The following is a 13,824-nucleotide window of genomic DNA, read 5'->3' on the forward strand; positions in this document are numbered from 1 at the left end:
GACCGAAAGGCACAGTGTCCTGAATATGTTCCTGAACTGGTGTGGATATACAATAATCGAGTACATCGAACCACAGGATATATGCCTTACTTCCTCCTGTTTGGTCGACATGGAAAGGGAATCTCTGAGTTGGCATTGGACCCAGAAGAGGATTACCCGCGGACAGGGGTATCCTCCTGGCTTCGGGAACATCGACATCGCCTACAAACCTTACATTGATTGGTTCTGACTAGACTACAGGAGCAAGAATATGCAGAGAAGACCCCATCCGGAGCAGCAGAGTTTCAAGGTGGAGACCATGTCTTAATGCGGGAGAAGTGTCCTCGGGACAAGCTGGAAAATGGATGGGAGAAAAACCCGTATGGGGTAAACAGAAGAGTTAGTCCTCAGGGACCCGTGTATGAAGTCCAGCCTGAGGGAAAAGAGGATGCCTCCACTCGAACTCTCCACCGGAATATGCTCCGACTTTGCTTATCTAAAAACTGAGCACAGTGGAAGAGGAACCCAAGGCTTCTGAAATGATCCAGATGCCAGGACGAAGAAGGGGGTGAAAAGTTGAGCTCTGAGGGCTTTTAGAGGTTAGAATCAGAATACAGCCGCACCCATGGCTCTGCAGAAACAAGAGAGCTCCACTACTTTTCCTGATCTGAGATGCTCCTAACGAACAACAGCTGGCAAGTCCCCAATCGCTATGAACAAGAAAATTTCATCTGGGAACAGTCCACACAGAAGAAGAGACAGTCACACACTCCTCGAAGAGTCTTGCCCATGGAATGGGGAGGAAAAAGAGTGGGGGAGTGTAGGGAGGAGAGCCAGGCTAACGGTCCCTCTTGCGTGTCTGGGCTAGAACTGTCAGGGCTGTCACCATTATTCCGGGGAAAGAGATTTCTGACTGGAGCAGTTCAGGAAACCTGACTGATGGGGGCGGGTCCAATTTAAATAGTGGTGTACGCGGGAAGATGGGGCTTTTGGTGAGGAGCCAGAGAGTGAACATAGAGACGGTTGACTCCCTCTCAACAGACCCAGATCAGCTGTCCTTGCCATCATACCCGGTTAGCAAGTCCATCCCGACTGACGACACACAGATCAGAGAGACCTCTGCACCGTACCGTGACTTGTACAGAGTGCATAGCATCGTTCCGCTTACCAATGTGGAGGCACCGCTCAGCCATATCCCTGCAGAGCCCTCTGAGAACCGGCCTGCTCCTGAGGCTGTGACCGCTGGACTGTGAACTTCTTCTGCGGCCTTGTCTACTGAACTGTTTGCTACGTCCGTTTTACCGCAGACCTATACCTCTACAACATCTCATACCCATACCAGGAGACCACGTGATGAATGACCCAGAGGATTCATCACCACGAGGAGACAGTGCATCGCTTTTCTGCAGGACCGGATCGGAGACATCTCGCGCCGCCTGCAGCGCCACCGAGGGATCTTCCAGCCACATTCCACCATGGCCCAGAGACTGATAAGTTATACTGTTGTTACCTTTATTCTTGTACCCCCTGCTTGACTTACTGTACTATTGTTCTATATAAAAATACCTGTTAACCCTTGCTCTGCCTCCTGTGTGTCACAGCATCCTACGCACCTGCTAGCATCTCACACAAATGTAGATTTCAGCAGGATCTGTCAGAGAAAGGTTTTTGTTAATTTTGAGGTTCCTCACACATTAGTCTATAGTTTCGGTCATTATTCAATAAGGCAAATATATGAAAACCATTTATTCCTGCTATCAAGGAACCAGAAATAAATTGTCATCAAGTTGTCCTTTTTTGTAAAAAATATTGACTGACAAATGTTGCTTTTTCATTTTGCTGTTCCTTATGAATCAAGTTACATAGAGCTATAATGCACCATCAATAAAAAAAAGACCAGAATGTACCTCCAGCTTCAAAGTTTTTCAGATTAATGTAGAATATGACAGATGAAATACTAAATGGAAGCTTGTTACTCTGAACCAGGTATCTGATTTACCTGCAGAATGTTAAAACGTAGGAGGAACTGATTTATATATAGGATAGAGGGAAACATTCAGTACCTCTCAAATTTTATTCATGCAAATCCATGTTGCTTTCATTCTTATGAGTCCATTGGACAGCCCTGTCTAGTGTATGACAAGTTTCCCAAAATTATTATTCTTATTTACTCTAGCACAATACTGTTAATATTCATATAATAGTGCCATTGAACTGACAAATCACAATGCCTTACAATATACATATCATACTCCCTTATAGTACAAATAAACCACAATATAGAACCTAAGTAATGCTGTAACCCACGATAAATATTCTGCTGGGCACTAGAGTCAATGTAGAATAGATTAAGCCAATAGTGGTAGAATCTAGGTAGGAGAAATCTATGAATGGTGAAGGCCTTATGAAAATTGTAGGCCCCATTTTTTTACTGTTTTTTAGCAATCTGTTTCCATTTTGTTTTATAGCCAGTTAGAAATGTCATTCAATGCTATAAACCATAGTGTATAATTTCATAACTGCAGAAATGTCCTTGCTTTCTGATTTCTTAACATAGTTGTGTTTGGTCTGTGAAAAATAAGTTAATACATTTGCAGGAGGTGTTACAAAACAAAAATTCATGGTGAGGATTAAATGATCAATAGCCTCTTTGCTAAATTATGTAAACTATTTGTTCACCGAGGCGTCAATGAAAACATTTTCCCTTTGGTCCATTAGCAGATAAAAATCATCTTCAATTTGTAGTGATTTCTCATGAAGTTGTCCTATTTTTGTTGTTTTCTAGGGAAATATAACATTTTCTTGCTCCGAACCCCATGTTGTTCCTGTGACCTTCATAAGCTCCAGCTCAAGTTACCTGTTATTACTGGGCACTGCACAAATAGACAACCTCTCTGTTAGCTTCCAGTTCCGAACATGGAATAGTGATGGTCTCCTACTTTCAACGAAGCTTTCAGCAGATTCGGGTGTTCTCGTACTTCAGTTGTATTCTGGAAAAGTGCTTCTAATGATTCAGAAGGAAATGGTGAATATCCAGCCTATAGGCACAGGTAATGTCTTTCATGCTGTCTGGCACTCGTAACATCTTCCAAGCCTCATTGTTGTGAAATACCGTATTTTCAAAAGATTACAAGTTATGGAAGTAACTTCCTCTCTCTTGTCTTGTGAAAATATCTTCAGGTTGCCATATTGCAAGTATTTACACTCTTCTCCACTTTTGCGTATGTTATGAACGATATGCAGATTTCAAACGAATTCATCTAATACAGCAACTTTGCAATTAGTCTTGATTGTCAAAATTTCCTGAACGGTATACAGTTCTTGTGCAGAGTAGTTTTTCTTCATGGTTTAAGGATTATTATGGCCTTATAATAATGTATGTATAATAATGTAACACATACAGTATTGTGCAGAAATTTTAGGAAAATGTGGAAAAATGCTGCAAAGTAAGAATGTTTTGTAAAATAAGTGTTAATAGTTCAATAGTGTAAACAAAAGAGAAATCTAAATCAAATCAATATTTGGTGAGACCATCCTTTGTCTTCCAAACAACACCAAGTCTTCCAGCTGCTCTTGCAAGTTTACCTAGAAGAATTGAGTCTTTGAAGCTGTTTTACAGGCAAAGGTGGCCACACCAAATAATGAATTATTTTTTTTTTGTAATTGATAAAAATAAATTATTAGCACTATTTTTTAAAACCATTCATTCTTTGCAGCATTTTTTTGCATAACTGGCTAGAACTTTTGCACTGTAATTTATATTTATGAATTTGTGTCACTATAACTCCTTTTTAAAATCCATCGTGTTTTGCAAACATCACATTCCAAAAGATGTGCCTCCAGACATCTACAGTTGTCATTGGGGCATTCCTGCTGTAGATCCAGTAATTCTAATAGTCTATCTTGTGCAGTGCAGTTTTTCTCAGCTTTCAGCAAGTTGAGCTGGGCTGTGTTTGTTGTGTGCTGTTGAGAAATCAGTTGTGTGAAACTGCAAATGCTGCTCTTTTGATGCATATGGTGAAAGATAATCATCTGCCATGTGGATCAACAGAGCAAATTTGCAGTATCACAGTTATGTTCTAAAATGCAAAGATACACAACTCAGTTAGTTGCTAAGCTAGAAACCAGCTAAAATTATGTAAAACACTCAAGCAGCTATACAAATGTAGGTGATAGAAGACAAAATTGGTCAGACAGAGTACTGTACAGGAGTACAAAGTGCACAGAGCTTTAAGTTTAATTCTATGCTTAGACTAGCTTGATAAAGCCATAAAGCTAGTCCGGAGTACACAGGAGAGGGTCTACTGAACTAAGGAGAAGCATAGTACTAATGGGAAATGTTTTGCAGTGTAATAATGGGTCCCCCATTCAGCTTTGTGTAACTGCATGCAAATAGGGGCAAGTAGAATTTAGCTTTATTAAAATTAGACTGTATATTGACAAAATTTAGTCATTTGCTGGGTCTTGTGAAAACAACGTGTGGGAATTTCTCCAGAAATGACTGCAGTAGCTTGCTTTACTATTTTTGTCGCCTCACCTACTAACATAAGTGGATACATACAGTAGAAACAGCTCGTAACGCGTGACTGCAATATATGACTGCACAGGGTCTACTTGCATTCTGTACCATGGTAACACAAAAGTCAGCAAAATAATTAAAACATGATTAATACAAAAACTATTAAGACAGATTTTACAAGTTTTACAAAACTGTTGTTATTACATTGCATCAACTCGGAACTACTGAAAACAGGCCAAGCAATGAGTGGCGCCAATGATGCTATGTAGCCATGGCTGCAGTGTATACATAGAGCCACTGATTGAGATCAAGCAATCAGATATTACAAAGGCCAATATGTAAAATGAAAAGGGTATAATGGTGCAATAAGCCCTTGGCCACTCCAACGGTGAACCAAAGTCCTCGCATTTGGCCCCTTCATTGGCAAATAAACTACTAAAGGCTATAGTGCAAGTATGATTATATGGGGCTAAATTCTGTATAATACCAAACTTGCATAGCTTTTCATTTTATTTACGTGGTAAAACAAACTTCATTAAACTTAAAAAAATATATAAAAATTGGATTGTGTTTCATTTTTTGAGACCCTTAAGTTTTTATGTTTCAGTCTGTGTGAGGGATTGTGTTTTTGTGGAAAGCTATAGGTTTTATTGGTATTATTTTGTGGTAGGGTGGTTTCACACTTGTGTCTTTGTCTGCAGCGTTTTTTTTTTTCAAAAAAACGCATGCGTTTTTTTTCCTATATTTAACATTGAAAACGCATGCGTTTTTGTTTGTACGCGTTTGGTCGCGTTTTGCAACGCATGCGTTTTTTTACTGCATGCGTTCATTTTCAGAAATGCAACTTGTAGTATTTTTGAGAGGCGTTTTTTGGACCAAAAAAAACGCATTCGTTTTCATGCGTTTTTTTGGGGGGTCAAAAAATACATTGGAGTCAATGGGGACGCATGCGTTTTTTTGTGCATGCGTTTTTTTGCGTTAAAAACGCATGTGTTTTTATATTAAAAAACCAGAAAACACACTGATATGCCACCCCCCAACATAAAGGTGATAAAGGGATCCTAACCCTAACCCTAACCCTAACTCTACCCCTAACCCTAACCCTAAGGGATCCTAACCCTAACCCTACCCCTAACCCTAAGGGATCCTAACCATAACCCTACCCCTAACCCTACCCCTAACCCTACCCCTAACCCTAAGAGATCCTAACCCTAACCCTACCCCTAACCCTACCCCTAACCCCTTTAGGGTTAGGGGTAGGGTTAGGGGTAGGGTTAGGGTTAGGATCCCTTAGGGTTAGAGGTAGGGTTAGGGGTAGGGGTAGGGTTAGGATCCCTTTAGGGTTAGGGTTAGCGGTAGGGTTAGGGTTAGGATCCCTTTAGGGTTAGGGTTATGATCCCTACCCCTAACCCTACCCCTACCCCTAACCCTAACTATTTCTGTTTATAGTGGGTTTTTTACTTTATTTTGATGATTGGCAGCTGTCACACATTTCTCAGCATGCGTTTAAAAAACGCAAACGCATGAAAAAAACGCATGTAAACGCGTCAAAATGCCGCGTTTTTTTCACCACATGCAAAAACGCATGCATCAAAAAACGCAGCGTTTGCACGTGTTTACATGCGTTTTTTCACCATGCGTTTTTTGCGTTTTTTACCGCAAAAACGCACCCCAAAAAACGCAAATGTGAAACCAGCCGTACAGAGTGAACAAAATTTTGATCGATCTATCACTTTTTTGGTGACATGCAGATACTGAAAAAGTTCTAGAATTAGTTTAGTTTTATTTTTGCTTTATGCCATTTCATGCACAAGTTAAAGGGAACCTGTCACCCCCAAAATCGAAGGTGAGCTAAGCCCACCAGCATCAGGGGCTTACCTACAGCATTCTGTAATGCTTTAGATAAGCCCCCGATGTATCCTGACAGATGAGAAAAAGAGGTTAGATTATACTCTCCCGGTACGATGGGGGTCGCGGTCCGGTTCAGGGCCTCCCATCTTCTTGTATTCACGCTGTGGCTCCAGCGCAGGCGTACTTTGTCTGCCCTGTTCAGGAAAAGGTCAGAGAGGCCACACAGTCCCTCCCACACATACATTATGATGCCCCCAAAATAATCTCTTCAGAATGATGCCCACAGTCATTTCTTCCACACAGCATGATGCTCTCACAGCCATCCACATACAGTATGATCTTCCCACAGCTTCCCACACAGCATGATAATCCCAAAGCCTAATACTACAAAGCATGATGGCCATAACAGCCATCCCCATATGCCTCCACACAGTATGGTACTTCCCAAAGCCCCACCATACAGTATGATTTCCCCCACAGTCAATCTGATCTCTGTCCTATCTCTTTTAGTATGGTTGTTTCAGTGACGATGTCTTCCTAATGTGGTGCGGCGCGCAGTGATAGGGCCGCCATACTAAATTTCTTCAAATACATTTACTGTACAATAATTCTGAAAATACTGTATCTCACTTATACAATCTAGTCTTTTTACCTGTATTTCTTTTTTAAATGTGTCATAAATTGGAGATCCTATCCAATATGAGGTTCATACTAATATTTTTAGAAAACCTAGAGCAGGTAACATTTTATTATGTGCTATTATTGTGAAGCATGTAGGTTGCAAAATGTGGGTTGCACAGTCAGTCACCCATAGAGGAAACATTTCAGAACATATCTATGATAAACAAAATATAACCAGCCTTTCATGTGCTTCTCAAAACTTTATCTATGCTAGTCTATAGCTGAGCAATATAATACCAATATATTTTTGAACAAATGTTTTGAGGCTTTAATACCAATAAAATCGACTCCAGGACACGGAATAGTCTATAGGTGAGCAATATAATACCGATAAATTTTGAACAAGTTTTTTGAGGGTTATACAGTGCAGTGATATCACCCAATGGCACCAGTCGTGGACCCAGGCCTTTGGCACACCGAGTTGGGTGCTTAGATGACATGTGCCTGATCATGCTGTAGGTAGTTAGGCTCTCAGTGGTCAGATCTTAGCATGGCACACGTTGCAATCGGTCATTTTGCTTGTCTCAGAACTCTCTTTAATAACGTTCCAGACTGGGGAACACCTAACTCTTTGACGGAGAAATTAAGAAGTGTCGGTGCTCTGTGGAACATTTGACTGCATTGTCACCACACTGCCTCTTCCTGCTGCCGATCTCTCCCCCTCAGCAGTGTTTTTTTATCAGTTTTGGAGATTATAGAAATGTTCATTGATCACGTAACACTGTATGGCTGAGAAATGGAAGCCTACAAAATTTTTAAAAGCTTTTTCTCAGAAATGTACTCTACACTACAGAATAGCGTATGGCTGAAAAATGTAGCCCAGGAAAATGTTTCAACAATTTTTGGGTGTGCTATATAACACAAAAAAGGACTTGTCTACTTAGGTTTTTATGTATTGATATGCAGAATCTCTGGCTGGGTTAACATTGCTATTATTTGCAATTCATATAATTCAAACTCCATGTAGCAACAGTTTTAAATGAGCCAGAAGAAACACTCAGTTGATAATTCCTGTAATATATATAAAAAAACAGAAATAAGCTAATACATACTGTATAAATGTTGGCCTTGTGTTCATGCTGTATTCATACTGTATATACAGTGGGGCAAAAAAGTATTTAGTCAGTCAGCAATAGTGCAAGTTCCACCACTTAAAAAGATGAGAGGCGTCTGTAATTTACATCATAGGTAGACCTCAACTATGGGAGACAAACTGAGAAAAAAAATCCAGATAATCACATTGTCTGTTTTTTTAACATTTTATTTGCATATTATGGTGGAAAATAAGTATTTGGTCAGAAACAAAATTTCATCTCAATACTTTGTAATATATCCTTTGTTGGCAATGACAGAGGTCAAACGTTTTCTGTAAGTCTTCACAAGGTTGCCACACACTGTTGTTGACATGTTGGCCCATTCCTCCATGCAGATCTCCTCTAGAGCAGTGATGTTTTTGGCTTTTCGCTTGGCAACACGGACTTTCAACTCCCTCCAAAGGTTTTCTAAAGGGTTGAGATCTGGAGACTGGCTAGGCCACTCCAGGACCTTGAAATGCTTCTTACGAAGCCACTCCTTCGTTGCCCTGGCGGTGTGCTTTGGATCATTGTCATGTTGAAAGACCCAGCCACGTTTCATCTTCAATGCCCTTGCTGATGGAAGGAGGTTTGCACTCAAAATCTCACGATACATGGCCCCATTCATTATTTCATGTACCAAAGCATGATGTTTAAACCACCATGCTTTACAGTAGGTATGGTGTTTGATGGATGCAACTCAGTATTCTTTTTCCTCCAAACATGACAAGTTGTGTTTCTACCAAACAGTTCCAGTTTGGTTTCATCAGACCATAGGACATTCTCCCAAAACTCCTCTGGATCATCCAAATGCTCTCCAGCAAACTTCAGACGGGCCCGGACATGTACTGGCTTAAGAAGTGGGACACGTCTGGCACTGCAGGATCTGAGTCCATGGTGGCGTAGTGTGTTACTTATGGTAGGCCTTGTTACATTGGTCCCAGCTCTCTGCAGTTCATTCACTAGGTCCCCCCGCGTGGTTCTGGGATTTTTGCTCACCGTTCTTGTGATCATTCTGACCCCAAGGGGTGGGATTTTGCTTGGAGCCCCAGATCGAGGGAGATTATCAGTGGTCTTGTATGTCTTCCATTTTCTAATTATTGCTCCCACTGTTGATTTCTTCACTCCAAGCTGGTTGGCTATTGCAGATTCAGTCTTCCCAGCCTGGTGCAGGGCTACAATTTTGTTTCTGGTGTCCTTTGACAGCTCTTTGGTCTTCACCATAGTGGAGTTTGGAGTCAGACTGTTTGAGGGTGTGCACAGGTGTCTTTTTATACTGATAACAAGTTTAAACAGGTGCCATTACTACAGGTAATGAGTAGAGGAAAGAGGAGACTCTTAAAGAAGAAGTTACAGGTCTGTGAGAGCCAGAAATCTTGATTGTTTGTTTCTGACCAAATACTTATTTTCCACCATAATATGCAAAAAAATGATAAAAAAACAGACAATGTGATTTTCTGGATATTTTTTTCTCAGTTTGTCTCCCATAGTTGAGGTCTACCTATGATGTAAATTACAGACGCCTCTCATCTTTTTAAGTGGTGGAACTTGCACTATTGCTGACTGACTAAATACTTTTTTGCCCCACTGTATGTTGGTGCTGTATGTGACCCTATTGGTGTTAATCTTGTTTCAATAGAAGTAAACAGTGATGATTGACTTCCCATTGTCAGGAAAATATGAATGCTGAAAAAAAATGTAAATTGTGTTTTTTATGTTTGCTGAATTGTAACTAATGAATCCAGACTTAAAGGTTTTTATTAAATACTTAAAACGCTAAAATTGCATAGGGATTGTAAAAATAAATAACTTTGTAATTTAGTTTTATAGTATACAGCTCGTTGTCTAGGTTCCTGACCCTCCTGCAATCTCAGAGCGGCCTATTAACTAGAATCTATGCTTTACAGTCTGAACACTCTCCTGGGGCTGGCCGAGTTTCTGGATCAGGCCAGCCTTAGCCAGCATGTCTAATGCTGATGGCTGAAATTTTCAGCCTTCCTGAGCATACCACCCCCTACCGAGTAGGAACTCAAGGGCCAGGAGATGAGAACAACACTTTAAAATTGTACTGGTGCTTTGACTGCCAATGATCAGTGGTAGTCTGTATTTAGTTACATAGTTATTAAGGTTGAAGGAAGACTATAAGTCCATCTAGTTCAACCCATAGCCTAACCTAACATGCCCTAACATGTTGATCCAGAGGAAGGCAAAAAAAAAACATGTGGCAAAGAGTAAGCTCCACATTGGGGAAAAAAATTCCTTCCCGACTCCACATACGGCAATCAGACTAGTTCCCTGGATCAACGCCCTATCAAGGAATCTAGTGTATATACCCTGTAACATTATACTTTTCCAGAAAGGTATCCAGTCCCCTCTTAAATTTCAGTAATGAATCACTCATTACAACATCGTACGGCAGAGAGTTCCATAGTCTCACTGCTCTTACAGTAAAGAATCCACGTCTGTTAATATGCTTAATCCTTTTTTCCTCCAAACGCAGAGGATGCCCCCTAGTCCCGGTTTCAGGTCTATGATTAAAAAGATCATCAGAAAGGTCCTTGTACTGTCCCTTCATATATTTATACATTAACATAAGATCACCCCTTAGTCTTCGTTTTTCCAAACTAAATAGCCCCAAGTGTAATAACCTATCTTGGTATTGCAGACCCCCCAGTCCTCTAATAACCTTGGTCGCTCTTCTCTGCACCCGCTCTAGTTCAGCTATGTCTTTCTTATACACCGGAGACCAGAACTGAGCACAGTATTCTAAGTGTGGTCGAACTAGTGACTTGTATAAAGGTAAAATTATGTTCTCCTCATGAGCATCTATGCCTCTTTTAATGCATCCCATTATTTTATTTGCCTTTGTAGCAGCTGCCTGACACTGGCCACTGAATATGAGTTTGTCATCCACCCATACACCCAGGTCTTTTTCATTGACGGTTTTGCCCAGAGTTTTAGAATTAAGCACATAATTATACATCTTATTTCTTCTACCCAAGTGCATGACCTTACATTTATCCCCATTAAAGCCCATGTGCCATTTATCAGCCCAAGCTTCTAGTTTACATAAATCATCCTGTAATATAAAATTGTCCTCCTCTGTATTGATTACCCTGCCGAGTTTAGTGTCATCTGCAAATATTGAAATTCTACTCTGAATGCCCCCTACAAGGTCATTAATAAATATGTTAAAAAGAAGAGGGCCCAATACTGACCCCTGTGGTACCCAACTGCTAACCGCTACCCAGTCCGAGTGTGCTCCATTAATAAACACCCTTTTTTTCCTATCCCTGAGCCAGCTCTCAACCCACTTGCACATATTTTCCCCTATCCCCATTATTCTCATTTTATGTATCAACCTTTTGTGTGGCACCGTATCAAAAGCTTTTGAAAAGTCCATATACACTATATCCACTGGGTTCCCTTGGTCCAATCCGGAACTTACCTCTTCATAGAAACTGATCAAATTAGTCTGACATGAACGGTCCCTAGAAAACCCGTGCTGATATTGGGTCATGAGGTTATTCCTCTTCAGATACTCCAGTATAGCATCCCTTAGAATGCCCTCCAGGATTTTACCCACAGAAGAGGTTAAGCTTACTGGCCTATAATTTCCGAGTTCAGTTTTTGTCCCCTTTTTGAATATTGGCACCACATTTGCTATACACCAGTCCTGTGGTACAGACCCTGTTATTATGGAGTATTTAAAGATTAAAAATAATGGTCTATCGATGACTGTACTTAATTCCTGCAGTACTCGAGGGTGTATCCCATCCGGGCCCGGAGATTTGTCAATTTTAGTGATTTTTAGACGCCGCCGCACTTCCTGCTGGGTTAAGCAGGTGACATTTAATGGGGAATTTTTATCACTAGTCATTTTGTCCACCATGGGATTTTCTTGTGTAAATACTGATGAAAAAAAGTCATTTAGCATATTGGCTTTTTCCTCATCCTCATCCACCATTTCACCCAGACTATTTTTAAGGGGGCCAACACTATCATTTTTTAGTTTCTTACTATTTATGTAGTTAAAGAATATTTTAGGATTATTTTTACTCTCTCTGGCAATGAGTCTCTCTGTCTCCTCACTACCTACTTCCTTTAATTCGCTAAATGCTTTCTTTTTGAGCCCAGCAGCCATCATCCAATCTGCCTACAGCACCACCACAGGAAAACTGAAGCATTACACTGTTCTCACTGAACTGAATTCAATGTCCATGTATTTCAGGAATGTGCCTGGTCCTTTAAAATAAAATATGATCTCTGCAAGTGATTGAATAATAAATGAGGCACTTGATTGGAGTATCCCAATCTCATAACTTGGACTTCCTGAAAGGAGTTGTCCACTACAACCCTTTCTTAAATACTGTATTTTCCAGGGCAAAATACAAATAACAGATACTCACCTCCCATGCTCCTGAGGTTCTGCATGTGCAGTGCTCACAAGTTCACCAGTGTGGGAGGTGAGTATCTATTATTTTTATTTTACCCTGTGGAATACGATATTTAAGAAGAAATTGTTGAGTTTTGAACAACCCTCCTTTTGGATGGTGCATAACAATGATAGAATCACATAGGGAGACAATAAGGAGAAAAGAAAACGCATGGCTATTCAGACATCCATTTAGTGTAATATGTGAGGCTGCGGAGGGCTGTGTAGCCCCCGTAGGTAGTGTACAGGCAGCCATTACTCATCTTCTCTGGGATCTTTGTAGGGGATGGATGTGATTTGCTTGAAAATGTATTTTTGTTAATTATTTGCAGCATAGGGAAATGTGAAGTTGCATCTTCTGGATATATTTGACACCTGCCTATATTTAATTAAACCTTCAGGAATAACCTATTACTCATTTTTTAGGCATTGGTTTGAATGACGGCTTATGGCACTCAGTTACTATCAATGCAAGAAAACATCGTATCTCACTAACCCTGGATAATGGGGCAGCTTCATCCACCCATGCCATTCTCCCAGTACAGATCTCCACGGGGCACCAGTATTACTTTGGAGGTGAGATGTTCGGTTATGAAAGGAATAAATATAACGCCAGGCAATTTTCCTCTGTTTTTTCAGCTATTTTTCCTTCTATTAGATAGATAGATAGATAGATAGATAGATAGATAGATAGATAGATAGATAGATAAAGCGTCAGACTGGAGTACCTTGGGCCCACCAGAAAAAAATCCCACCTTGCATTTATACAGAAATAATACCGATTATGTTGCAATATGCGGTAATATCAAACAAAATGTTTATTAGCCTACCAAGGTAACCTTCAAAAGGAACCTGAAGACTCTTTTTCACATGTAAAGTGCAAATGGAATAAATGGTGCTATAATAGTGAATAATAATAATAATTAGCCAATAAATAACCAATGTAGCTTAATGAATAAATAAACTAAAGAAACACTCCAGGCAAAAAAAAAAGAAGCACTTATGTCTCGTGCAGGACCTGTTGGAAAGTTGCATAACACATCAATAAATACTTTCAAGATACATTTCCTTTTGTGCACGTGGCCCCGTCACACAGTGATGTAAGTGGTAAAGTAGACAAAGTTATGGCCAACTCTCCACTAACACCGAAACAGATGCCTGTTCCATTTGTGAGAGCCACATGTGCTATTGTGGCACATCCTGGAAATATGGGAGTACCCATTAAAGTGCAATAGCAAAAAATGAGTATTATTTTCTAGCTAAAAATAAATATTATATAAAACCGA

At 40.2% G+C, this 13,824-nt stretch overlaps 1 protein-coding gene across 1 annotated transcript in view; it reads left to right on the top strand.

The window, feature by feature from the left end:
- LOC138669768 (contactin-associated protein-like 5) overlaps positions 1-13,824 on the top strand; it is a 1,597,333-nt gene that overhangs the window by 642,439 nt on the left and 941,070 nt on the right. The window contains exons 8-9 of the mRNA XM_069756498.1: positions 2,765-3,029; positions 12,965-13,114. Of these exons, the coding sequence (XP_069612599.1) occupies positions 2,765-3,029; positions 12,965-13,114 (415 nt within the window). The remainder of the gene's footprint in view (positions 1-2,764; positions 3,030-12,964; positions 13,115-13,824) is intronic.

This window comes from Ranitomeya imitator, chromosome 3 (assembly GCF_032444005.1).
Source record: "Ranitomeya imitator isolate aRanImi1 chromosome 3, aRanImi1.pri, whole genome shotgun sequence".
NCBI classification, from domain to species: domain Eukaryota; kingdom Metazoa; phylum Chordata; class Amphibia; order Anura; family Dendrobatidae; genus Ranitomeya; species Ranitomeya imitator.